Here is a 26865-nt window from a genome sequence, read left to right on the forward strand (position 1 = left end):
TTTGCGGCATTACATATGTATTGAGAGGGTATATTTGTTAGCAGTAGCTCCATGTAAAGCTTTTGATAACAAGTGACATGGGGAGGCTTGTGTTGCTGGTGTCATGTTCTCTTCTCTTTACAGCTGGAGTCAGTTCCCGCGTCTTAGAGGGGGAAAAACCAGACAAGGGTAACATATATTTTAAAGTCTTTCAAACTAACCAATTTTTCTACATTTGTGTTTCATAAAGAATGGAAAATTTCCAAAAAACGAGAGTAGAAAACAGTGATAGTGATGGCGACGATAACAATTTGCACAAGTCACCAGTGAGACGAGCAGTACGCTAAACTTTTTAGAGGAACGAGAAGACTATATTCTTGGTGTTGGTAACCCAGTGAAGCGGTAATCAACAGTCACTTTTTTTCTCCTTTGAATTTTTTCCTGGACTAGATACTGTTCTTGGCTTCTCGCGAATCTCTCCTACCGGAGTCTTAAACAAGAATACCAGTAAATATTTATAAGAAACTTTACATCTGTCTAGCTCATAGGGTTCACCGACGAAATAAAATTCCCTTCTAAAAAAGTAGCAAACCTCACCGCAACCATTATTTATAGTTATTCTAACAAACGAGGACATAAGAAGGACAGCTTGAGTTTATCACCTATCTATCTTAATTCTGCTCTACATAAGCCTGTAAAAAATACAGACACAACCAGAAATTTGATCTAAACAGTGAACTGATCATGAAGGTTTTAGTAAAACATTCCAGATTAGTGACAGCAAGCGATTTTACGACACCTACAAGGTCGATAACTGCAACATAGAATATTAAAGTAAAAGATAAGCATTTAAACCAATTTTTGTTTTTTGTTCTGTATAGGTCATAAATCGTGAATGTTAATTATAATCACATATGAGGAAATATGTCTCATCTACTATTAAGTTGAATTGTTTGCAATGACAGATGTCGGCTTTAATTGATGTTAGTTGTTAATTTTTGCTAAAATCACAAAATAAATATGAAATCAAAGCGAAACGAGAGAAAGGAAATGAGATTCTATAAATACATAATAAATACATAGCTGTTAATCCTGTCTTCAGAAAAAAATATTGAAAATAGCAGGTCATCTCCCTCAAAAAACCCAAATAAATGGGAATCAGGCGATGGAGCCGAAGTGCCTCAAGAACGAATGTTTTAGGACAATCTTACAAAAATGTTATAGCTAATTATAAGTTACACGGCTACTAGAGATAAACCAGCATTCCACGTAGTGTTGAAGTGTTCAGTTCCCTACGTTGCATGTGATACATGTTTTATCTTTGAAACTTAACCATTTCAGCTGCGAATTTAAACCCTAATGTGTATTTTACTTTGAGATTATTCTTTGGAAATTTGTATCAAAACTGGTGTGAGTAAAAGACAGTGGTAGCACTGCAAATGAGGGTTTGTCGACTGGAGTAATTCAATATAGAGAATTTTGCTCTCCACCTTCAGCCTCCCCGCTAACCTAACCTTAACCTTTCCCCTAGATTAACAAATTTCACAAAAAAGTGCACCACTTGAGCTTCATTCTACACCTGTTACGTTTTTTGGTTTTGCTCACAATGATTAATAGAAAAAATAAAATAAAATATTTAGTTTTGAAGAACGTCATATTCAGTTCACCCGTATTCCCTTTACGAACTTCGTAAGATGTTAAGGAGGGAAATTAATTGCAGTTCTTTTCCATTGATGTTTTTCTTTTTTTTTACTTGAACGCTTTAAGTGAGTATTACAATCATGTGCACATCATCGGTAGCAAAGTGTTTTCACAGGGCTGTTCTTCTTGTTTTAGACTGGAACGCCGCTTTACGGACACCAGCTTAATTCGAACACCCACTTCTTACGGACTTTTTTATATGTTCCTGCGAAATTACCCTCACAAGTTTATGCATACATTAGCCCACTTAATGCAGACATAAGTTTACTGCCTGCTATCTTCATTTTTTACAAATAAGTGCCACTTGTCCTGTGAACCTAGTGACATGTTTTACGTTTATCATGAGATCCCCTCAATTCGGACACCAAGGTGACACAGACACTTTTGCGTGTTTCTTTGGTGTCGGTATTAACCAGGTTCAACTTTGTAACAAAGTGAACGAAGCCCTTGTATAGTACTGTAGCAACTTGGCATAAACAAAGTGACGTCTGTTGTATGTTTGGTTTTGTATAGGAACGATATGTTTAAAAGTGATACGTTCACAGCCATGTTTATTCTATGTTTTTTCTCTGTTTCTTTCTTTTCTATTTTGAAATACTTCTTCCTTGTGTATCCTCTTCAATAAACGGAAGACAAGTTTGACAAAGATGACACACGGGAAGCAGAAAACATCAACGACATCGCTAACAGAGGTATTTTACGTTCAATTACTGTGCCAATCGACTCACACCAAATCAGAATGCAGGATATTGACCGTATTGGATGGTATTAAAACCAACATTTTCATCGCGCGCTGTGGTAATGTTGCATTGTAATTAAGTGGCACTCTAATTTCTATGGCAAAGAATAAAATGGTGATGTAACGCTTTTTCGTGGTATAGTAAGAGCGAAAAGTGGGATATTCCATGGTACACCAAGAGAAAGCGTTGAATAACTTTCACATATTTGTAACTGTCTACACTATGTAACGTTATTTGTTTCAAGGAAAATTGCTTTTTTGATAAGTCACACACAATCTGACCCACACTAAGACCATTCTTCAATCAAAGAATGGGGGAAATTTGCTGATGGCACACGCTATTTATTTTAGAGTACGAAACAGCATTTGGGCGAATCAGCGCTGTTAATATGGCTCACATGAAACGACAAGAGGCAAGAGAGAAGAGGGACACAATGTTTGAAGAAATTGTTAAAACTAATCAAGGTATCCCGCCGCATAACATATAAGATTATATTGTTTGAAATTTTATAGTGTAGTATCGCTGTAGTCAGAAAGCGATCAACTAGTAAAAAGGTACATACAGTAGAAACGAAATAGCTAACTGTCCAACGAGCTTTATTTTAACCGAAAACCAGACTTTCAACTGTGTTTTGGGTTCAATACGATAACGAATTCAACAAGTTGCCTTTAGCACAAATTTCATGTTAAAATCCTACTTGTTTCGCGGTTTTCTGTCTTTTTCACTGAGTGAAACGAATGATTGCATCTTGTACTGAATCAGAGAGACACTTGTTCACAGAGGCGTGTACTCCAAGATTTGGTTCCTTCCTTAACAGTCAGTTAATCCTATCAAGAAAAATTTGAGAGAAGGAAATGCTGCTGACTTCCATTATTTGGAACTTAACAAATCAGAGAAGGAATGAAAAAGAAACACCCAAAAAAAGAAAATGAAAGGATTTAAGGAAGACTAACATTTTCCAACGACCCTTTTCAGGAAAAAGGATGAAACTTTACCAAGGAGATATTATCTTGGATTCTGATTTGGAGGAACTAATTCGTGAAAAGAAGAAAAGAAAAAAGAGAAACGCTACGAGGCAGAAGAAAAGGCTGTGGACATCAAGAATCATTCCTTATGTTGTTCCCAGCTACATGAGTGCGTAACAATTATTATTTCTTATCAAGTATTCATATGCTGAAAATTGTTTCACCCATTCCCCCATTCCATGGTCTTTCACCTATTAAGGTTGGTCAAGGAAGTCATTGTACTTATTGTACAATTAAGCAAAGCCCTGCAGAATGAAATATCTACTGAAATGGGCATTTATCATGTCTGGAGTTTTGGAGTTGATACTTTTTTGTGCTCGTTTTCCCAAAAACACTACCGTGACCCAAGAGAAAACTTCATGTTAGAGGTCAGTGGTTTTATTCGTGACAGATGTGTCGTCGATGTATAACTGTCTGTAGGGAGAGCTTTAGTAGCCTTGAATTAATCCCTAGAACTTAATTCAAAAGCCTAACGTTTAAAATCTAAAGCTTTTGTGTTTTAGGTCACATCACGTCAAACCTCAATGAAGCGATTAAAAATTTTCATGAGAACACCTGTTTGAGATTTGTGCTACACGACTACTATTCGTATGAAAACTACATTCTATTCGGCAACGACTACGGGTAAGTCGTTTACTCTTGCTGAAAGACATCAGAATACCATTGTTTTTGCATTGTGTTGTTCAATTGGGATAGTATTACACAAGAGCAGAAAAAAATTGCAGTAACTGGCACGACATTCGAAGCTATTTTATTAGTAAGTGACATAGTGGTCTATTCACTTATTGATCATGAATTTCGTCATAACATTGTCAAAATATTGCCGGCTCTCGCTCGTTCACGCATTGCATAAATTATAAATTCATGTGTCTGTCCGCTTATTGACAATGAAAATTGGCCAATGAACGCGCGATAATTTCTGCAGTTATCGTAAAAACAGTTGAGTTGAGTTGAGTCATATGCTATACTGGTCAAAAACTAACCAAACTATTACTACACTCATGCTTACTTGAGATAAATGTGCTTTTTTCCACTAGATGCTCTAGCAAAGTTGGAAAAAAATACGCCGAGCCAGGTTCACAGAAGGTATCGATAGGAGACGGCTGTAACTTTGTGGGTACCATAATTCATGAGCTCATGCACGCTATAGGTAAGTTGGCTGATAATACCATGGAATCATCTAAACAACCGCATTAATAAACTGTGATCAGTTCGCTTTTTCTCCTGATCATTGTACCTAAACTGTGAGATGACAGTCAGCCAAGGATCTTGATGATGATGATGATGATGATCACGACTTTTTGAAATCAGGAGGCGCATTAAAATACTATAACCTTAACTTACAGTTAATTATTTTAATGAATGTTTCTTTATACATATTTGCGTTTTATTTTGAAAGGGTTTTTCCATGAACAATCTCGCGGAGATAGAGACTCGTTTGTGACGATAAACTGGGAGAATATTCTTGAAGGTCAGACAAAAATCTACCATATCAAACTTCAGTTTTGATTTATGAAAATATTTATGAAAGGAGCTGAAATGGTCATTGATATTCTGATTCACCCATTGAAATTATACATGTGGCTTTCTCTGTCTGAAATGTAAAAATACAAAAACAAGACAAAAGAAAAGAAAAAACAAACAAACAAAGTAAAAGTTTCTGTTGTTAACAGTGTTTCATGTAAAATGTCAAGGCCGAGAGAATAATTTAATGTTATCAATAAGAATAGAGTTGGAAATAAGACACACAGAGGACTGTTTTTGTTAAAGTTCAAGGTGTTTGGAAATTTTGAGTGTCTCATTTAGAACTAAACTAAGGAGTAAGTGGAGAAAGTAAAGATCTGATATTTCCTTTGATGAATTATTAACGAGTGTGAGAACGTTCTTCGAAACATCAATAAGGGGACTGAAAAATAATCGATCTTTTTTAAGGCAGTGTTTATAAACAAACAAAAATAACAAGCCAGTGTTCAAAAACACTATCTCGAGTGTTTGATGCCTCTACAAATTAAACCAACAAAAGAGTAAACGGAAAAATGAGCAAGACTTTACTGACGTTTAAGGATACCACTCAATGCCGGTTATTTCAATGTTCCCAAGTGTAGAAGGTTATGGCATTTTAATGATTTAGTTTGTTTGCCCCTTCTCATTAACTGATCGATGCTCAGTTCATTCTTTTTTTTTTTTTTTGCAGGATTTTCGGATCAATTTGACAAGTACAGCTGGCTGACAATTGATGACTTGGGCAAGGATTACGATTATGAATCAATCATGCATTATGATCGAAGGGCGTTTACTAAGAATGGCTTACCAACAATTGTGAACACCTACAACGAGGCTATGGAGTTTGGCACGAACGACAAAAAACTGAGTCAAAAAGACATCATTGAAATAAATGCGCTCTACGACTGTACCTCAAGTAAGTAATACAATTTATTGTTTCTTTTCTTTTTTTTTTTTTTTTTTTTTTTTGATTTCCACTGAGTTTAAAAGTGCAAAGAAATTCGATCTTTTGATATCTGTTATGTTCGACCAGAGACTATTTATATGCAAAACCATGCTAGACAAAAAAAAAAAAAAAAAAAAAAAAACAGATAATGAAGATTCACCTGGACCTGCATGCAATACACTTAAAGCGCGATAGAACATTTATTTCCTTTTTTAGTTGTATCCTACAGCTGGGATTTCATGCACGCGTTTAAGGGGTGCCCCAAGTCTAAAATATATAGTCAGCACTTTTGGTAATAACTTTTGATTCAAGTATTGATGATTCTTCGAATTTCCTGTCACTCCTACACGCGAACGTTTTCTCCCCCTCTCCGCGCCATAGCCATATCTTAAAGTGTTTTTTTACATTTCAGTCACTTGTTGATCCTTTCCTATTCTGGTTGAAAGAGGGTTTTATTTGCGCGGTTTCTTTTTGTCCTGGGACTGAATTCATTATTCCTTCCTGAGTCCAAGAGTATCCTAAGTACTGTTTCTTAGCAACAGTCTTGTATTCCAACATTACTTTCGAGAAATCTTGATCTGAAAGGCCTTCAAGAATCTCGCTTCGGGGTGGCTAAATAGAAAGTGCAAAAACCATGTACAAGTTTGGGTATTTTGCAATTCCTGACGTGTTTTGGCTGGTAGTGTTACTCTAAGCCAAACGATCACACTTTAGAACATCTGCTGATACCTTCCACCCTAAGCTCAAGATATTTTACACTCTTTATTGTATTTTTTTTTTTTTTTTTTCAGCTACCCAGCTCGGCTGGTCATCCTGGTCACACTACACCCCTTGTGATGAGCACTGTTACAAAAGCAGAGAGCGATACTGTTACAATGCAGGGAACCCTCAGTCATGTGCTGGATCACCTAATGTTTATGGTATCGAGAGACAAAATGTTTCGTGCTCAGCTAGTGATTGTCCAGGTACTCTAACACTATGTAGCAGCCTGTTTGCAGTCCGTCTGCAATGCATTTGCCGTCATTTTATTGCTTCTTTATTTATCGATTCCCCTTTCGAATTTCTCATTCCATCAGGCAAAACACGCAAAAATTAAACTTAAAAACCTAGAGCTTTAATCATTTTCCCTTCTAATTTTGGCTCAGTAGGTATAAGACAAAGCCTTTAAGAAGAAATGTAGCTCTAAAGCCGTCTCATTAGTTATCAACGCTGTTCCCTTCAGTTTTAAACGGCAACGTGTCACTTCTTGTGAACGAATCTTGGTCCACAGAAGGACATAACTAAATTCGTAACACATGAAGAAAACGGCCCTGTACTGTAGGCAACAAATCTGCACCTTATTGTAGAACTTATATGTGAGCACACTGCTAGGTTAATCTTTCCCTTTTGTCGATCGCTTCAGCTATCGACGGACACTGGGGCCGCTGGTCAGATTGGTCGAAATGCAGTGTCACATGTGGTGACGGTTATAGAACGAGATTTAGGAAATGCAACGATCCAAAGCCCATGCGTGGAGGTCTGTACTGTCCAGGAGCGTCAACCAAGTCAGATGGTTGTGTTATGAAGAGATGTGTCCTCGGTAAGGATCATGTTTAAAACTGCGCATGTGCGCTAGCTACTCTTTAGAAACCAGCATGTGGTTTTTTGAAGCGCTTCACTAAACAGTAGACGATCATTAACATTAGAAGAGTATATCACTTCAGAGCACAAATGATTTCTAGACGGCTTGGTGTTCACTAGAACAAAACATTGAGAAAAGTATGCTAATGCCAAAGAAATAGAATTGGAGTTAAAAATTTTTTTTTTTTCTTGCGTTATTATCTCGCTGGACCACCCACAAGATTTTTATTCACATAACAAATTTTGCCGCAGAATCTTCTCAGAAAAGGAAGAATTCCTCAATTAAAAGAGGTTGCCAACCGTTAAAGTTTCTTTCTGCTCATTTCTAGGTTTTGATGATACCGATTTTGAATCCAGTATAGGAATGTGGGCAAACGAATACTCGGACGACATCCTTAACTGGGAGATTCATCAGGGCTTCACTTCCACCGCGAACACTGGGCCAGACTCAGACCACACGCTTGGTAATACGATTTAACATATGTTTAACATATGTGTACAGACTTTTAACTGGCAAAACTGTGAAGTTTTTCATTTGATGGGCAAAAACCACAAACCGTAAAATTCCGTTGATATAACTTCATAAAGAGTCTGGGAGGCTCATAATACGGGGCTAATTTCTTGGGAAGAGGAACTTATAAGTGAATGAAAAACAACTTTCAAAATGAGCTATAACTTGAGATAACTTGAGACCAAAATCTAGCAGATTTTACTATTAACTGGTTTTGATTAAGCTCCAATACGTACATCATGCAAGTAAGGAAACAAATGTGCAAAACACAGTCGTCATTGTATTAAGCTTCCTCATAATGGCGCTTTCCGGAATTACACCTAGTTGCTCGAATTTTAGTAGCTGTACGCTTACGGAGTTTCTTTAATGGTATTTGATAAGATAGAAAAAATATATTGTTTTGCACTCTACATGTTTTACGTACGAAGAAAAGGTAGAGGAGGGCTTATACCCGAGGGCTGCTTTTTTTGTTTACACGTAGATGGGCTTATAAGTAGGGGGTCACTAATAAAACTAAGGGTGTGTTTCTTTATGAAAATCCAAGATTGGATTCTTAAATCTGAAAAGGAATTCTGCGCTTCTTTACTGAACAGATTAATCCAAGATAACTCGGATCATGGTGCATCAACAAAGGAACCGAAAAATCCTTGCCCAGAGTGGATTCTTCGGTTCCTTTGATGCACCATATGCATGATCCGAGTGATCTTGGATTAATCTGTTTAGTAAGGAGACGCAAAATCTCCTTTTCGAAAAGCAGACTAAGGCTGAAAAAAAAAACTGACAAAAGGTAGATCTGTCTTTAAAAGAATATCAAGTTTTTGAAGGTAATTGATGCATCACGAGCCAGAGCTAACCGGAAGCTCAAAAATTCGCCAGGTCCGGTTGCTATGGGGTGATGTCATTTATCTGTTAGGTTGCTGTCATCGCAAGACTTTTGCGGTTCTATTGTGGTTAGCGATAATTGCTTTCAGTGAGAGTAATTGTGTACAAAAGTAACCTGGTTATTTTCAGATATGATCTGGCCACATAATTGATATTTTATAATAAATTTTCATAACGCGGGAATATTGCGCGGTCATATATAAAAAAAAAGACTTCGACTTCGAATGAACCCGTCATCGGTCGTTGAAAACGGACACAAAACGAGATGTGCCTCTGAGTTAGAAGATATGGTGTCTCTCTGACGCATTTGTGCGATATTGAGCCAGTTTCCAATCGAATTTGCCTTGAGGAGTTGAAGAAGGTGCGTGGGTTTTCTTTTCACGGGAAGGGAAACAAAGGAGCTGCCCTGACTATACATTTGGATTGGTTTTCGCTTGAACCATAAAACAGTTGTTGAAAACCAAACGAAACCGCCAGCCACGATTGATTTATACATGAATTCATTCACCCAAAAACGACGGAGGGAACCAGAAAGTGTTTTCAGGTTGCGCTGCCCGTGACCAACCTCCCAGAGCATCGAATCAAGACAACAGCTTCAAAACTCAACAAGTCAAACGCACCAAGTTAAGTCTTCCGATTAATATTTTATTTGTATCATAACTTACACCCATTGTCATGCTTTTAGAATGAATGGGGACTAGATAGCTACTGAAATGTTAAATCACTATTTTCATTCGTGGGTTAGACCCTAAACTGAAGTCCATGGTACACCAGTTTTCTGAAAGACGAATCCAGTTATATAGTAAAATCACCATGTAGCCACATATTATAAATCCGCTCTGGTTTTCCCACGCAAACGTCCTCGCAGTATTTCTACGTTACCGAGTGCTACAGGATATTTTACAAAAACCACATAATTTTTCAGTAATGCGTGACACTATAGGAAACAAAAACAACAACAAAATCGTCCTTTTTCCCTCGCTCGTTCATATCATACGAACATGTGACATATCCTTTTTCTGGCTCATCCAAGCTAAAGTCCATGCAATACAGTTGCTGAGAGCTTCGGGATATGCAACAAAACCGTCATAGTTATTTTTCCGTCGTACGTGACATTATAGGAACATGTTACATATCCTTTTCTGGTTCACCCAGGCCGAAGTCCATGCAATACAGTTGCTGAGCGCTTCGGGATATGTAACAAAATCGCTATAGTTATTTTTCCGCTGTGCGTGACATTATAGGAACATGTTACATATCCTTTCTGGTTCATCCAGGCTGAAGTCCATGCAATACCGTTGCTGAGTGCTTCGGGATATGTAACAAAATCGCCATAGTTACTTTTCCGTCGTGCGTGACATTATAGGAACATGTTACATATCCTTTCTGGTTCATCCAGGGTGAAGTCCATGCAATACGGTTGCTGAGTGCTTCGGGATATGTAACAAAATCGTCATAGTTACTTTTCCGTCGTGCGTGACATTATAGGAACATGTTACATATCCTTTCTGGTTCATCCAGGCTGAAGTCCATGCAATACCGTTGCTGAGTGCTTCGGGATATGTAACAAAATCGCCACAGTTGTTTTTCCGTTATGCGTGACATTATAGGAACATGTTACATATCCTTTCTGGTTCATCCAGGCTGAAGTCCATGCAATACCGTTGCTGAGTGCTTCGGGATATGTAACAAAATCGCCACAGTTATTTTTTCCGTCGTGCGTGACATTATAGGAACATGTTACATATCCTTTCTGGTTCACCCAGGCTGAAGTCCATGCAATACAGTTGCTGAGCGCTTCGGGATATGTAACAAAATCGCCACAGTTATTTTTTCCGTCGTGCGTGACATTATAGGAACATGTTACATATCCTTTCTGGTTCATCCAGGCCGAAGTCCATGCAATACACGCACGACGACAAAATCGTCATAGTTATTTTTCCGTTGTGCGTGACAATATAGGAACATGTTACATATCCTTTCTGGTTCATCCAGGCTGAAGTCCATGCAATACCGTTGCTGAGTGCTTCGGGATATGTAACAAAATCCCCTTTGTTATTTTTTCCGTCGTGCGTGATATTATAGGAACATGTTACATATCCTTTCTGGTTCATCCAGGCTGAAGTCCATGCAATACGGTTGCTGAGTGCTTCGGGATATGTAACAAAATCGCCACAGTTATTTGTACGTTGTGCGTGACATTATAGGAACATGTTACATATCCTTTCTGGTTCACCCAGGCTGAAGTCCATGCAGTACAGTTGCTGAGTGCTTCGGGATATGTAACAAAATCGCCACAGTTATTTTTCCGTCCTGCGTGACATTACAGGAACATGTTACATATCCTTTCTGGTTCATCCAGGCTGAAGTCCATGCAATACAGTTGCTGAGTGCTTCGGGATATGTAACAAAATCGCTATAGTTATTTTTCCGTCGTGCGTGAAATTATAGGAACATGTTACATATCCTTTCTGGTTCATCAAGGCTGAAGTCCATGCAATACAGTTGCTGAGTGCTTCGGGATATGTAACAAAATCGTCATAGTTATTTTTACGTTGTGCGTGAAATTATAGGAACATGTTACATATCCTTTCTGGTTCATCCAGGCTGAAGTCCATGCAATACAGTTGCTGAGTGCTTCGGGATATGTAACAAAATCGCCATAGTTATTTTTACGTTGTGCGTGAAATTATAGGAACATGTTACATATCCTTTCTGGTTCACCCAGGCTGAAGTCCATGCAATACAGTTGCTGAGCGCTTCGGGATATGTAACAAAATCGCCATAGTTATTTTTACGTTGTGCGTGAAATTATAGGAACATGTTACATATCCTTTCTGGTTCATCCAGGCTGAAGTCCATGCAATACAGTTGCTGAGTGCTTCGGGATATGTAACAAAATCGCTATAGTTATTTTTCCGTCGTGCGTGACATAATAGACACATGTTACATATCCTTTCTGGTTCATCCAGGCTGAAGTCCATGCAATACCGTTGCTGAGTGCTTCGGGATATGTAACAAAATCGTCATAGTTATTTTTTCCGTCGTGCGTGACATTATAGGAACATGTTACATATCCTTTCTGGTTCATCCAGGCTGAAGTCCATGCAATACAGTTGCTGAGTGCTTCGGGATATGTAACAAACTCGGGATAGTGATTTTTCCGTCGTGCTGTTTCCAGAATCGCTCGGCATTTCTCGTAAAGAATTATATCATGTACTCGAGATTTCTATCGCTCTTGAGAACTTTGACATAATTTTTGAGATAATTTCCTGACTGCCCATAACATTAACTGATTTTCAAAGTGTCGGTGCACATGATCTTCGAATTCGAATACTAGAAAATTCAGATTATTTTTGGAATCGCTAAGCAACAAACATGTATACAGAGAATACCCTAAACAGGTTTCAATTAGGCTTTCCGCGGAAAATCTGAGAACATTTCTGACTCTCGGACATTTCTGGGCTGCTGGGCATAGTCCCCTCGCTTAGTGAATAACAGTGATAACTGAGATTAGCGAAAACGTTTCATCTATACGTGCTCCGTAGCTTTACAAGAGTAAGAAATGTATCAAAAAGTCTAAGTTTTAAACTGGCGTTTGCGCCCCAGCCTAGAAAACACATTGTTTCAACGTTATTTTTTCTTTTAATCCAAATTCTTCACGTCAGTCGCGCGATTTCCCGAATCGCCGACTAGTAAAATGTTTTGTATCTTTCTGACACGATGGAATTGTCTTACAGTAAATTTAATTTCACACTTTAGGATTATGACACATTCGTGCAAAACTTGACGCGTTTTGTGGAACATAAACGATCACCGGCAGGGATATGATTACACTGGAATGTTGTAAGCCACTGGATATCCCGTGGAGATGTAGGACTAAAAGTTCTACATCTCCACGGGATCCCAGGTCTGTTTTTTGGTTGCTAAGAACGTCTGGCTCGTTATGTACCTAATAGTCGATTGTTGTATTGTTAACATATTACCAACTATTACCATACGTACGTTAAAGGTTTGCAATCTTGGGATCTGTTGGCACAGAAATTCTTACATTCACTGCTTTTATGCCCTATTTTCTTACTAAAGGAAACAGCCAAGGTTACTACCTGTATGTCGAATCATCTGCTCCAGCATCGGCGAATAACAACGCTAAGCTAAGGAGTCCGTGGCTGAACCCAGATCCTGACGGTCAGTGCCTGAAGTTCTTCTACTCCATGTATGGAGGTACAATGGGAGAGCTGATGGTGCAAATTGAACTGGAAGGAAAGACCTCATATCTCTTATTCTACGAGAATGGAGATAAAGGCATCGGCTGGAAAGGTGCAACCAAAAATATTGATGCTGATGTTAGATACAAGGTGTGTATATGTCCACTGAAGGAACGATGAAAAGGCGTAAGTTTTTGGTTGTTTTTTTCCAATCTGTGGGTGTGATTTGAAGGTGAAATTAGTTAAATTTAGGTAAATAAAGGTAGGTGTAAGGAATTTTGTAATTTCAGCACCGAGAGTCCGTAGAAATAAAAAATAAATTAAATAAACTTGATTATTCTTCTGAAGGTTAATAGCTCATATTTAGTTCGAATATTTCCTTCGAAGAAAGACCTTAGCACGCGATTTCGTCAATTCATAGAAAAAAAAAAATACAAGTCCATCACATCAACGTAATTGCAGTCAATACTATTCCCAGAAAATTCAGTAGTCTTTAAAGTTTTTAAGACGTTTAGTAAGGTCATCTCATACCTTCTCATAGGAGCAACAAGAGGCCTAAAAAAGCTATTTTCCTTGGATTTCCTCATCTACTCACTCCTTCCTCCCATTGTCACACAACTCTCCTTGAACAGCGTCTCAGGACAAACTCAAACAATAAGTAATTTGGTTTTTATTTCAGTTGACGATTGAAGCCCGTATTGGTAGTACAGGTTACTCTGATATTGCTATTGATGACGTGTTTATTGACCCTGGAAATTGCGGTTAGTATAGTGAGCCCTTAGGTATACATGTATTCCTAATTCCGTAAACGACAAAAGAAGGGAAGCGCCGGTTTCAAAATTAGGTCGGGTAGGCATGCAGGCAGGTAGATAGCTTTGGCAGATAGGTAGATAAGCAGGTAGGCGGGCAGGGGAGCAGGCGGGCAGGGGAGCAGGCGGGCAGGTGGGTAGGCATGATTGTCGGTAAGTAGTCTGTCGGTCTATGGCAGGTAGCTGACATGCAGGTCGGCGAATTGACTGTAAGAAAATTAGGTCAGCCAGCATATACACAACCTGACTAATTACGAGTTCTGGTTGTTGAGGTTCAGACTTTCAAATAGAGTTCTGTTTTAGTGAAACAAGTTGATCACGTTCCAACGCACGATTTATCCCAGCCGCTTTTTTCATCATGAGACATTGAGGGGATCCATAAGGAAACTTCTAGAGAGGCCTTGGGAAATGTTTATTCTACGTAAGTTAATTTTACAACTGCTGAAAACGGCGGGAGTCTGCTTCTCTTGTTTTCACTTGTTCTAGTGTTTTAATTAGATTGTCAGGATACCTATTACAGTGGCTGTCCAACATGGACCTCGCAGGGCGAATGTCAAACCAACGAACAATGGATGAAAGACTTTTGCCCAAGAAGCTGCGACTCATGTCGTATGTATAGTACAATAAAAATAATATTGCGTGCCTTTATTTGGTTAAGTTGTACATTAAATTGAGTAAAAGAATGGTAAAGCCAGCTGTCTAAGTTAAAATAATCCTGGAACCACATGGATGTTAAAACTTGAACGACCGCGATGAAATCATCAACATCAGTAAAAATGTCAATTTTGTGCCACTGCCTCATACATAATATCGTGCTGGGAGGCGCGGTTGCCTCATGGTTAGTGCGCTCGACTCCGGAGCGAGCGGTCCAGGTTTGAGCCCTGGCCGGTTACATTATGTTGTGTTCTTGGGCAAGACACTTTACTCTCACGGTGCCTCTTTCCACCCAATGTGTATAAATGGGTACCGGCAAATTCAATGCTGGGAGGTAACCCAGCGATGGACTAGCATCCCATCCAGGGGGGAGTAGAAATACTCCTGGTCGCTTCATGCTACTGAAACTGGGATAAGCTTCCTCCTTATGAGTGACTTGGCTCGTATGCAGACTTTACTTTTACCTTTATAATATCGCGTTAAATGGTCTGATTTTTTTCACAACTGGTCGTGTTAATTATCATTTCACTTCAAGTTGTTTCATGTTCTTGTTTCCCGCTTTACGACAAAATCTAGAAGTATCAAAGAAGACTAAACAGAGCAGCTTCTGCGAGCAGGCCTTGATTTACTTTTTTTTTCTAATTAAAATTAATAGATATCTTTTTTTGTTTAGCCGTCAGTTGTAAGGACATTGACCTTATCAACTGTCCCAAGTGGGCCTTTTATGGTGAATGTGAAACAAGCTCGTGGATGATAGATAACTGCGCGAAGAGCTGTGGAGTCTGCGGTAAGTATGAGATTGCGAAATTTTAAAAAAAAATCAGCTTAGAAACCAGCATTCGTGCCATTCGTGCCATTCGTGCCATTCGTGCCATTCGTGCCATTCGTCCCATTTCACCCATTTTCCCCATGTCTTTGTCAAGTTATAGAAACATGGAAATCACAGCAATTCTGTTTCGACTACCAGCTCGTGAATGGTTATAGTGGTTAATAGAAATTAGTCTCTCGCTCGATCGGTCGATTCCTGTACATCCGAGAATTTCTGTGCTTGATAGTGTTTTGGGAAGGGGGTAGAAGTGGTTAGGAAAGCGAACAGAATTTGCTACAGTATTTGCCCCAAGAAAATCATGGGGTAGGGAGCCAAAAAAAACCTTGCTGTTTGTGAATACCTGGCGAATCTTTGTTTCCTACGATGGCGGAAAAGACATTAGGATCAGCGTCGAGATAAGGGTTTTGAATACAGATCGCCGATTTAATGCAGCTTTTAGGACTTCAGAAAACAAAAGGCTTCGAAATTCGATTCCATTTTTTTTAAGGATTGGTTAAGCTACGGCCGATAAAGTAATTCGGTTTGGTGAAAATTAATGCTTTTTGGTGTATTTATTTAAGGTTATTGCTTCAATAAAAATGATTAGTATTTTACGGGAGATCCAGATAACACAATACAAACAAAACGTAGGCCACTTCTCTACCCGTGGCATTTACAGCAATTTTCGAACCATTTTCTTACATTGCCTTATAACTGGCTAGAATCGTAGCGTAATCGCTAACAGCATGTCACGTTGTTGATCCATATGTGATCAACAGGAGATGAATAAATAAGAGAACAAAAGTGAGAATGATCATACTTTCTTGGAAAACATCATATACATGCGGGACCAAACCCAAAATCGTGCCAAATGTGCTGGGGTTGTCCCGGTTGATGATAAAATTTGAAATGGCCCTCCACAATGAGGAACTGAACAAATACCCATGCAGTTATTGCCTGGAAGAGCTGGGATTGAAACTGCTGGAATTAACTGATAGATTACGCCCTATTGAGGAAGTTCAGTCTAGGATGGCGGAGCTGATTAAATTGCATGTAAACGCAGGCTAGTTTTTGACCACTGCTAGGTGAGTTACCCCACTTACGGAATCAAGTTCCAAGGCCTTATTTCCATGCAACGACATGTTCATTTCAATTTTCACGTATCCTTATCCAAAATGTTTCTTTGGTACTATAGCAAACAGCTTCTACTTATACTCTGACTTATACGCAAAGCTTGCTAATCAAAGACAAAATTACATCATTGATTATATACATAATCAGGAACATAGTCAGAAGCTCCTGACATAATTTCATTTACCTTTTGCATTCACGAGTTTTGCACATAGAGCACTTTGATTAACTTCCGCAGCACTTAAAGGTTAAGTTATAACAAAGCAAGACCGCTGTATTAAGGTTTCCATAAGTTTTAACATGCATTTAGGTTTTGAATTTTCGAGATTCTGATTGCCCTTAATGTACATTTTAGGATGTAAAGACGAGTCTACCAGTTGTCCCGCATGGTCAACAGGTGGTTATTGCCATACGAACCCTGACTTCATGTTGGCGAACTGCCAGTTAAGCTGTAAAGTATGCGGTATGTTAATTAATATTTATTACTTACACCACAGTCCATGCCGTAGATATTAATGATATCACAGGCCTCCCGGCCTCGTAGAATTACTTTGCAAACTAGGTATTGAGCAGTATGTTTGAAATATATTAACGCTAAATAAACGTTAAATAACAGATTTCTCGGAAGGGGCGCGTCTTGCACAAGTCATCTTCAGAGTCGAGACCCTAGGGATGACTTCCGCTCAGTTTGTCGAGACGTCAATCACCAACAACAGTTCTTTGAGAACTACCCTCGCCAAAACGATCTCCCAAGACGAGCAAAAAATACCCTATTGATGAACTGAAGAGGGAACAAAGGGAACCACCAACTTATTTAACTCATTCAAGAACGAAGAGGATTTCCTAAAATCTTGTCCAAATCTTTGGCTTTATATTTTCACCGTACCGTGGTAGTTATTTTTCACAGTTCTGGATCATGACTTTTCTTAGTTTCCTGATGGGGGATATAGGCAAATTCGTCGGGCAGTATTTATTGTATGATATCTTGTGTGTTACTTTTTGCTATATAAAGTGTGTTACACTCTACTCAATCTCGCACAGGAACTACTACAAAACTACAATGACAACACGTTTTCTCATCGATCCTCGTTTCGTTTTTATTCTCGCCGACGCGTGGGATTTTCGATCCCATAATAATAAGTAACCTGGGGCTGGGCCCAGTCCCTCACGTTCTACTTGTAACACACTCCCCTCCAACAGAAATGTCGTCCCGACATTATAACAGGAAATACAAAACCAAAAAGAACAATGGTTAGGAGGGAGCGTCAGTTCTCGTCATGTTTCAAACTGAATACTTATTGTGGCAGTTCCATGATCCGCAGGTTTTGTCTTTAACAGTTTGTAACTAGAGGGAAAATCCAACACAAATTTCGCTTATGAGTTAAGTCACAGAAGGCGAGCAACAGGTCTGCTTGTCCATGGTTAATACTCGGAGTAATCAGTTGTGACTTCAGGAGTGTTCATTACTGGTTTGTCCATATGGGCTGTGGTATATACTGCAGCTGTGGAATGAATGGGATGTGCGGGGTGCAGTGAACACACCGGCAGTGAGGTACAAGCCAGTTGGCCATGACTTGGTAGGGAAGTATCACCTGAGGGCATTGAATTGCGTTTACTACTGAGTTTAAACGTTGGTACTCGGGTACCCCCATCTGACTGTAAGTCAGAATCCGAGGGGGTCGTCTCTCCCTTCTAGGTCGGGTAGCTCCCTCTAGGTGTTCCTCTGAATCTGAATTGTCACTTTCCTCAGGGGCCATATCAGTCACATCTAGAACGGATGAATTTGGCACTGATGAGTCACCAGTGTCCACTTGTGGGTCAGGTTGGTCCCTGGTATCTGACATAGTGGCACAATCTTCATTATCACAGTGGTCCTGTGGGTCCATAGGAGGGGTGTCTACTTCCGCCGGAAAGGCTATTTCATGGGTGACTGGAGAGGACAGTGTGTTCATCTCATACTCATCATCGGAACTCTCTCCAATGTATTCAGGCTGAGGTGGCACTCTAGGTCTTAGTTGGGTGGTCTTGGATGATGCTCTCGTTGGTTTAGGCAGTGGTAAAGCATCACAAGGAAGTAGCAAGTTACGGTGTAACACTCGTTGTTTCCCACGGCCAAGTTCTGGCTTTACTCGATAGACTGGACTATCAGATATGCGTTCCTCAACTACATAAATTTGCTCTTCCCAGTGTGAACGGAGCTTTCCAGGTCCTCCCCTTTCTGAAAGGTTTCTAACAAGTACGCGGTCGCCGGGGAGTAGGACTGCTGCGGAAGCCTTCTTGTCGTAATACACTTTACTCCTGGCTGACGATTTCTGGGTGTTCCTAGATGCTAGGTCGTAGGCCCGTCTCATATCTGCTTGCCACGTCTTTACATAGTCCTGGTAATCACCCTGTTGAAGGTCGTTGTCTAGGTCAAACAGCAAATCAACTGGTAATCGTGGGGAACGGCCAAACATCAGGTAAAATGGCGAGAACCCAGTCGTTTCGTGTCTTGTGCAGTTGTACGCATGTATAAGCTTGTTTAAGGAATCTTTCCAGTTCGATTTCTTTTCCTCCGGGAGGGTCCTTAGCATCGAGAGTAACGTTCGGTTCATGCGTTCTACCTGGCCATTGCCCTGTGGGTGGTATGGAGTGGTTCGCGAGCTGGCAACTCCACTGAGACGTTCTAGGTTGTGGAACAATTTGTTTTCAAACTCACCACCTTGGTCGTGATGTATTCGTACTGGGAAACCGAACCTTGGGATAAACTCATTGTAGATCTTCTCAGCAGCAGTGCGGGCCGTCTTGTTGCGCGTTGCATAGGCTTGGGCATATTTGGTAAAGTTATCAACAATCAGCAGTACATATTCATATCCACCTTTGCTCTTGTCCAGATGCAGAAAATCAATGGAAACTACTTCAAAGGGTGCTGATGTCATCAGGTGCATCATAGGTGCTTTCGTGACTGTGTTTGGTTTCTTCTGTTTGATGCATCTGCAACGTTGTGTCACAAAATACTCTATGTCACGGTACATATGTGGCCAGTAGAAGCGGGACCTTGCAAGTTCTGCGACTCTCTCCACTCCAAGGTGTCCCATCTCTGTGTGTAGTTCTTTAAGTACCACTGGGATGAAGTTGTGTGGCAGAACTAATTGTATCTTAGAGCTTGTTCTTCGTCGCAGGATACCATGTTCATCAACTTCCAGTTTCTTCCATTCTCTCATAAGGTTGGTAACTCCATGGGGTTCATTCTTCAGTTGGCCACCACCCGGTTTGATCCCGTGTGTCTTGTAGTAAAGCACGCGGCATATAGCACTATCCGAGTGCTGTGCCTCCTTGATTTCACTAGGGCTGAAGGGTTTTAGATTCAGATCCTTTAATGTCGGTTCAGGAGTTGTCAAGTCTGCGGCAATTGCCGTAACCCATGGGATTGTGCCTTTTGCCTGTTCCCTAACTGCTTCCACGGTTGCTTCAAGGACATCTTTGGGTACTTCCTCTGTACAATCGCTCATATACTTGTCTATGTCCAATGGGATTCTTGACAGAACATCCGCGTCAACATTAGTCTTGCCCGGTCGGTACTTGATTGTAAAGTTATAATCCGCTAACTCGGCCACCCACCGATGCCCCGTGGCATTCAACTTTGCTGATGACATCACATACGTTAACGGGTTATTGTCAGTGAAAACAGCGAAGGATGGAGCATAGAATAAGTAATCCCTGAATTTGTCAGTAATTGCCCACTTTAGGGCCAAGAATTCTAACTTTCCTGAGTGCAAGTGGTAGTTCCGTTCCGCGGGCGTCAATGTCCTTGAGCCATAGCCAACAACTCTCAATTTCCCCCCTTGTTCTTGGTAGAGCACCGCCCCAAGTCCTTCGCTTGAGGCATCCGTGTGCAGTACAAATGGTCGTTCAAAGTCAGGGTAAGCCATTACCCCTGGCTGCATAAGAAGTTCAATTAGGAAGTTTAATCGCTCTTGGTGTCTTTCATTCCACGGGATTTTGTGATTTGATGACGATTGTCCTTTCGATGTCGGCAACTTCCACTTGGGGTGCTGTTTCTGTCCTTTAGCTCTGCTGGGCTGGTCACTGCATTCTTTAACTGAAAGTAGGTCATAAAGGGGTTTGGCTAATCTGGAGAAGTCGCGAATATATTGGCGGTAATAGCTTATGAAACCCAGGAGTTTGCGCAATTCACCAACAGTTCTTGGTTTAGTTTCCTTAAGGGCTGCCACTGCTGCAACGTCTGCTGAGTCCATCGTGTAGCCATCTGCTGAGACTATTCTGCCTAAGTAACGAACACGGGGCTTAAACAACTCACATTTCTTTGGCTTCAGCTTGATACCATACTCCTGCAAACGTTTAAGTACCTTTCGCACATTGTCTACATGCTCAGAAAATGTTCTACTGTACACCAGGACATCATCAAGATATGGAATACATATTTCATCGCGGAGACCTTCTAGGCATTTCTCCATGTACCTCTGGTAAGCTGCCGGTGCATTTTTAAGGCCAAAAGGAATCCGGTTCCACTGGTATAAACCCCAGGGGGTGATGAACGCTGTTAGATGTCGGTGTTCTTCTGCTACGAATCCTTGATGATATGCCTTTCCTTGGTCTAACACTGAAAAGTAAGTGTTCCCACTGAGACTATTCAGGATGTCTTGGATGCGAGGGATGGGCTGGCGGTCATCCTCAGTTTTGCTGTTTAACTGCCTATAGTCAACACATAGTCTCAGACTGCCGTCTTTTTTTCTCACACACACCACTGGGGAAAAGTAGGGTGACTTTGAGTTGCTTATCCAACCACGATTGATCATATCCTGCAAGTGTGACTTTACCTCTTCGTACAAGGGCTTTGGAATTGAATTGTATGTTTTTTGTACTGGGACGTCATCTCTCAGGTTGATTTCCAATTTCAAATGTTCGGCACATCCAATGTCACCATCATCTATAGCGAAGGCCCCGGATTCTTCCCTAAACATCTCCTTGACAATCACCCGTTGCTCACTTGACAAATGGCTCAAGTCAACTGGGGGAGTCCACTCTGCTTTACTTTGTTCGGGCTGACTTGGCTCCCGCTCATAACTGGTTGCCTCACTCCAAGTTTCACCTTCCTCTTTCTCTTGTTTCTGTTCAGCTTCGACTGGCAGTGGCGTGACGGACTGCACTAACTGTATAGTGCCCAGTTCTGTCCGCCTACGTAAGGTCATCTCTCGTTCGGTGTTGTTGCATACTGGAACATACATTCGGCTCGAAGACCTCGGGGAGATTCGGTGAAGACAGCCCTGAACTTCTAGCCCCTCAGGCCACGCCCCTTCCTCTTTGGGCTCAAACACAACAGGCAAATCTTCTTCTAGTAGTCCAAAGTGTACCTGACATTTGACTCTCACAGTCTCTCCTGGTGGAACACGTATGTCTTGTCTGCCGACTCTGAGCATACCGGTGTCAGCTTCATCATCCATACTTTGGATGAAATTAACCAGCGCTCTTGCTTCGCCCTCTTTCACAGATGGGAACGAGTCATTCACTATTCGGGGCAATAGGCTGGTTGTGTTGGGGCTACTACTCCTCTTAATGACCTCTTCAATGACATTAAAGCCGATGATGGGATACTCCTGATTATCTTCACTTCCTATTAGTATGGGTACTGTCAATGGCTCCGAGTACCCGTCCTCCCCAACCAACTGGAACTCCACCTCAATCCAGCCATCATATGCGATTTTTGTACCGTTCACGGCCTGGAGATTTAATCCATCTTCCCCCAATAACTCGCTTATGTCTCTTACTGGCTCGTTTGGTAGGTTAATTTCTTTCCAATGTTTGGACACAACACAAACTTGAGCTCCGGTATCCCACAGGGCATCCACCTTTTCCCCTTGAATCAAGCAGGAAACCACACATTTTCTTCCCACTAATTTGGTGAGTTTAGAGCGTTGTCTCGGGGTTAGGTGGGAACTGAACGACGTTTTCAATGTTTCAACACTTGCCCTTTCCCTCAGTTCAACTTCGCTAATGGCTTGACATAGTTTCTTATGCTTCTCCCAATGTTCCCTTTGACAAACTTTTGAACAATAGTGGCTAGTATGGCACTGTGAACACCGCAAGTATTGATGTGCCCAATCCTCCCTCTTTCCACAGTTCATGCATTGTTGGGACTGCTCATGAATCGGGGGGGCTGCTCCTTGTCCCGTGGGGGCAACCCTTGTCTGTTTCCCTGGGGGCTTGCTGAGTTATAGCCCCTTCGGCTTGACCTTAGGCATTGGTAACTGAAGTGGCCGACATCACCACAGTTGAAACAATGGTTGCAACGGAAACCCCTTCCTTGTCTTTCACAATTCCAGCACCCTCTAGGGCGAACCCTCCCTTGCTCTACAGGGTTGTACTGTGGGTGAGGGCTAACGCGGCTTTGTTGTTCCATGCCCTCCCGGATAGCAGCCAATTCCGCTTTCAACTCTCTAACTTCAGTAAGAAGGTTAACTTTTGGTGGCTTTTCTGGGGTTTTACCTTCAACTGAGGAATGGCTGTCATCATGGGTGGCCAATTGAGCTACAAGCTGTGTGGGGGTTCGGTTTGTGAGCTGGTCATGACGGGAACCAAGCTTCTGCATTCTTTCTGTTTCATTACTAACTGCTGCATTCAATTTCTCAAAAAGTTCTTCATCTTCCACTTGGGTGTTTTGCAGGCATGGTTTTATCTCCATTTTAATGTTATCATTCCGTAACCCAGTTAATAATGAATGCAGAAACATGCACTGTACCAGCTTTGGGTCATACTTCAAATCAGATCCTGCTTCTTGAGATGCAAACAGTACTTTCTGCTTTAGATCAAGGAGGCGAACAAGAAAGTCCTGAGGGGTCTCCCCAGCTTCCTGTACTGCCGAACTGAGCAGCTGATACATTTCCGTAGCCCCCCTTTCTTGGTAATGTGACCGGAGTATTTTACGTAATCTGGCAAGATCTAGATCGGGCTTACCTTCCAAGTAGCTCCTCAATCTAAGGCCTGGGTTGATAGCTCGAATAACGGCCTCGACAATTTCTTCTTCTTTATAGCCCCGTTTCAATCCAGCGTTAATTTGGTGAGCAAGACTGGTAAAGCTCAAGCGATCTTTCTGACGTGAATCTCCAATCTGTCCCGATATTTTAAATTCCTTCCTGAACGGTGGAATCGCTGTGGTTTCTTTAGGCGTAACTGCATTTGTGCTTGACTTGACAGCAGACTTCTGATCCACATGTTCGGTTTTCACACCACCCTCTTGTTCACTCTTCGCGTCCTTCGTTGCCGGTTTCTTTTCTTTAATTGTTTCTCTGAGATTCGTTAGTGCTTCAGTTCCGAGTTCTTCGGCGTCTAAATATTTCGTTAGGATTTGTATTAACGCCAGACGTCCCGTATCCGTCTCTTTAACTTCGATATGTAGCCCCGCACAGATTTCTCGAAGACTCGCTTCGCTAAGCTGACAAATTGCTGTTCTCACCTCTATCTGAATCTCTTCGACGACTTCTATAGACATTTCGGTGGTTTCTTTGTCACGTCGGGGTCACCAAATGTTACACTCTACTCAATCTCGCACAGGAACTACTACAAAACTACAATGACAACACGTTTTCTCATCGATCCTCGTTTCGTTTTTATTCTCGCCGACGCGTGGGATTTTCGATCCCATAATAATAAGTAACCTGGGGCTGGGCCCAGTCCCTCACGTTCTACTTGTAACAAGTGCATTACCCTAACTTTCTTTCACAGAGTTAGTAAGTCCATCCTACTTCAGTGATTGAGCGTTGTAGTTTCACTTTGATGGTGTTCGTTGTTAGCTCGTATTTTTGTTTTTCAACTTCCAGGTTGCAAGGACCTCGATTCTTCGTGTCCTTCGTGGGCGCAAATCGGAGAGTGCAGCAAAAATCCTTCTTTTATGTTGGAAAGTTGTTGCCATTCTTGCCGTAAGTGTATCCTGTTTTAAATGATAACATAGCAGTGTGAAATTCACGTTATTACCCAAATTATTTCTCAAGATTGAGGTAAATTTCATGTTCAAGGTTAATTGTGTAGCTCGACTAACACTGTTTTTTGTTAGTCTTGGTTAAAAGTTCATTCACCCACTGTTACCAGAACATGGTTATCACCTCGCTGCTACTTAGACTCCTGACATTCGTGATGAATGCATCATCAGTCACAAAAGAGAAGATAGTAGTCTGAGAAACTCGTTAATAAGCAGTCGATTATGCAGCCAGAGAAATATATCAGCCGAAGAAATAGACAAAGAGGTATGAGCCCGTTCGTGACGGGCTGTTTGGCAACTTCGTTACCGTACATTTCTTTTCTTTTTTTAAAGGATGCGAGAATTGGGACAAGACTGAAAGCTGTGACGCATGGGCGTCCCTTGGTAACTGTAATTCAAACTCTGCCTACATGCTTAATTACTGCAAAAAAAGCTGTGCTGTATGTTAGAGACGGGCTAAGGCATCGGGCTGGGTGCTGCTATTTGTAGGAAATCATATGAAGGAGAGTATATTTTGTGAGTGAGGTTTTAAAAGTTCTTAAAATTACACAAACTTTGAGCACAGTTTAAGAACTTTAATAAGCCACAAATCACGAAATGCACGAGCAATTCATATGCGATTTTGTTTATAATATCCTCAACGAAATTTGGCCTCACCCAATACGCTACTTACCGCATGTGAAAAATTTCTTCCCGCATTCGCCTATTCTTTCCATATGTTCAACCATGTTTGCATAGCTTTTGTAATGTTTCTTTTGATCTTACAAGGCACACTTCTCAGTAGTATAGGACGCTCATTGGGCCCGTAGACAATCAGATTACAGGGAAATTTGAATGGATCAATCAGAAGTCCGGACTCGGCCCACGTAACCCACAAAATTTAATTGGCTACGAGCCCATTGAGCGTCCTTTACCACTGTCCTCACCAACAAATCGAAAGCCGGATACTTTGTTGAGTATATTGTAACCTGCTGTATTACTTAACATTTATAATTGAGGAATACGGAAAAATGCATGTCAATACCAGTATCTACGCAAACATGACTTCCCGTTTGAAAGCATAAGTGTAATCAGCAATTTAGTATTTTGTGGGATATTCGACAATAAATCATGGAATGTCACCACTGTCTTAATTTGTAAACAATCTTGTTTGAAGTATTATTTGCTAAGGCATTCCTCCAGGTTCTCGTTCAGCAGCTGAAAGGCATATTAACCCCTTACTAACCGGGCGCGAGGGTCGTACTGGGGGATATTCACTTGGCCCGTGATCGTGGCAGGTAGTACGAACCGAGCACAGCAAGGTCCCCACAAAAACTAATATTCCCCAGTACAGCTTGGTAGAAAGGTAGTTTAGTAAATTGTTTAGTATCTGTTAATCCTCCCAACTCATAAAATCAAACAACATCAACTTTTGATGGGAGAAAAGGGGCAGGGGATGCTCCAGTTGCCAGCAGGAATCTTACAGGATGGCAAGGTTCAGGTGGTTGGCAAGGAGAGGACCTAAACAATAAGACCATTTTTAATCAACAACAACTGGGTCCTAATCCTCAGGCCCTGCGAGGTCATAATCCTCTCCCTCCCTTCCAGGAATCCCTGCAGTCCGCAGGCTACTTAGAGGTTTCTAATCTTCTCCCTGGGGTCCTAATTCCCAGGCCCCCCTGGGCAAAAACAAACAACAGAGATTTGGTTCCTTGGTAACAAGGCTATCCGGAGGACCCTTTCTGGCAAGATAGCTGGCCTTGTGAGTCTATGGCATGGGGGAAAGGGGCGACCTATTTGTAGCACTTCATCCCCTTCCATAGACTAGCTTATTTATTCTAAGAAATCAAACAATTAGAAGTGTTGTTCTAAGCCTGTTAAGCTAACAAATCAGTAGTCATAATCTGTTGTGAGCAGAAGAGAAGAACAAAATACTTGAGGAAGCTGATGCCAGCTTCAAGTTATATCTGTCATTGTCAGAGAAAACCGGGTAGGACCAAAAGATCGAGGTCGCCCGTTTACTTTCATCTTTTCACAGTATAAAAGCTATCCAAAAAGATTGACAACCGTGGCATTTGCCGAGGTGGGCGTTTGTTTATCCTCGAGATATCGCTTCATCATGATTTTGGCCTCTCAAGCGGTCCAACTTTTATGTGAGCTTAAAAGATACCTCGTACCTTCGGTTTTCTCGAGGTGCTAAATATCGCCGTCGGATCGTTAATGAGCGTGACCCAAACTTTAGCCATTTTCAGGGAGCTGTTTCTCAAAAGTGCGGCAGTTCATTTCCACAGAAAAACATTTTTCTCATAGTCTTTCACACTGTTATCAGTATCCAGTTTAGTGAATATTGTTATCTGCAAGCAAATCTGATTAATTGGTCTCGCAAAGGCCAAG

At 41.0% G+C, this 26865-nt stretch overlaps 1 protein-coding gene across 2 annotated transcripts; it reads left to right on the forward strand.

Moving 5' to 3' along the window:
* LOC110065799 (meprin A subunit alpha-like) lies at positions 1-25613 on the forward strand. Of its 2 annotated transcripts, none has more exons than XM_089299015.1 (18): positions 1-168; positions 2313-2372; positions 2771-2884; positions 3396-3554; positions 3949-4069; positions 4483-4595; positions 4845-4916; positions 5640-5864; positions 6686-6859; positions 7297-7473; positions 7844-7978; positions 12994-13265; positions 13795-13876; positions 14423-14533; positions 15252-15365; positions 16873-16980; positions 24335-24433; positions 24826-25613. In XM_089299015.1, the coding sequence occupies exons 1-18, from the start codon at positions 78-80 to the stop codon at positions 24939-24941; spliced, it is 2343 nt and encodes a 780-aa protein (XP_089155141.1). In that variant the 5' UTR covers positions 1-77; the 3' UTR covers positions 24942-25613. The 2 variants fall into 2 exon arrangements, with proteins under 2 accessions (XP_089155141.1, XP_089155142.1); XM_089299016.1 differs by lacking the exon at positions 1-168 and adding an exon at positions 220-381.
* Positions 25614-26865: the final 1252 nt, after the last annotated feature.

This window comes from Orbicella faveolata, unplaced genomic scaffold, assembly GCF_042242905.1.
Source record: "Orbicella faveolata isolate gen_17 unplaced genomic scaffold, um_ofav_v1 contig_34, whole genome shotgun sequence".
Classification (NCBI taxonomy): Eukaryota; Metazoa; Cnidaria; class Anthozoa; order Scleractinia; family Merulinidae; genus Orbicella; species Orbicella faveolata.

Coding starts and splice junctions, on each gene's coding strand:
- LOC110065799 (XM_089299015.1), top strand. CDS start 78: ATGGGGAGGCTTGTGTTGCTGGTGTCATGTTCTCTTCTCTTTACAGCT. Junction 4,917..5,639: donor CTGGGAGAATATTCTTGAAG/GTCAGACAAAAA, acceptor TTTTTTTTGCAG/GATTTTCGGATCAATTTGAC. Junction 13,877..14,422: donor TATTGACCCTGGAAATTGCG/GTTAGTATAGTG, acceptor TGTTTTAATTAG/ATTGTCAGGATACCTATTAC.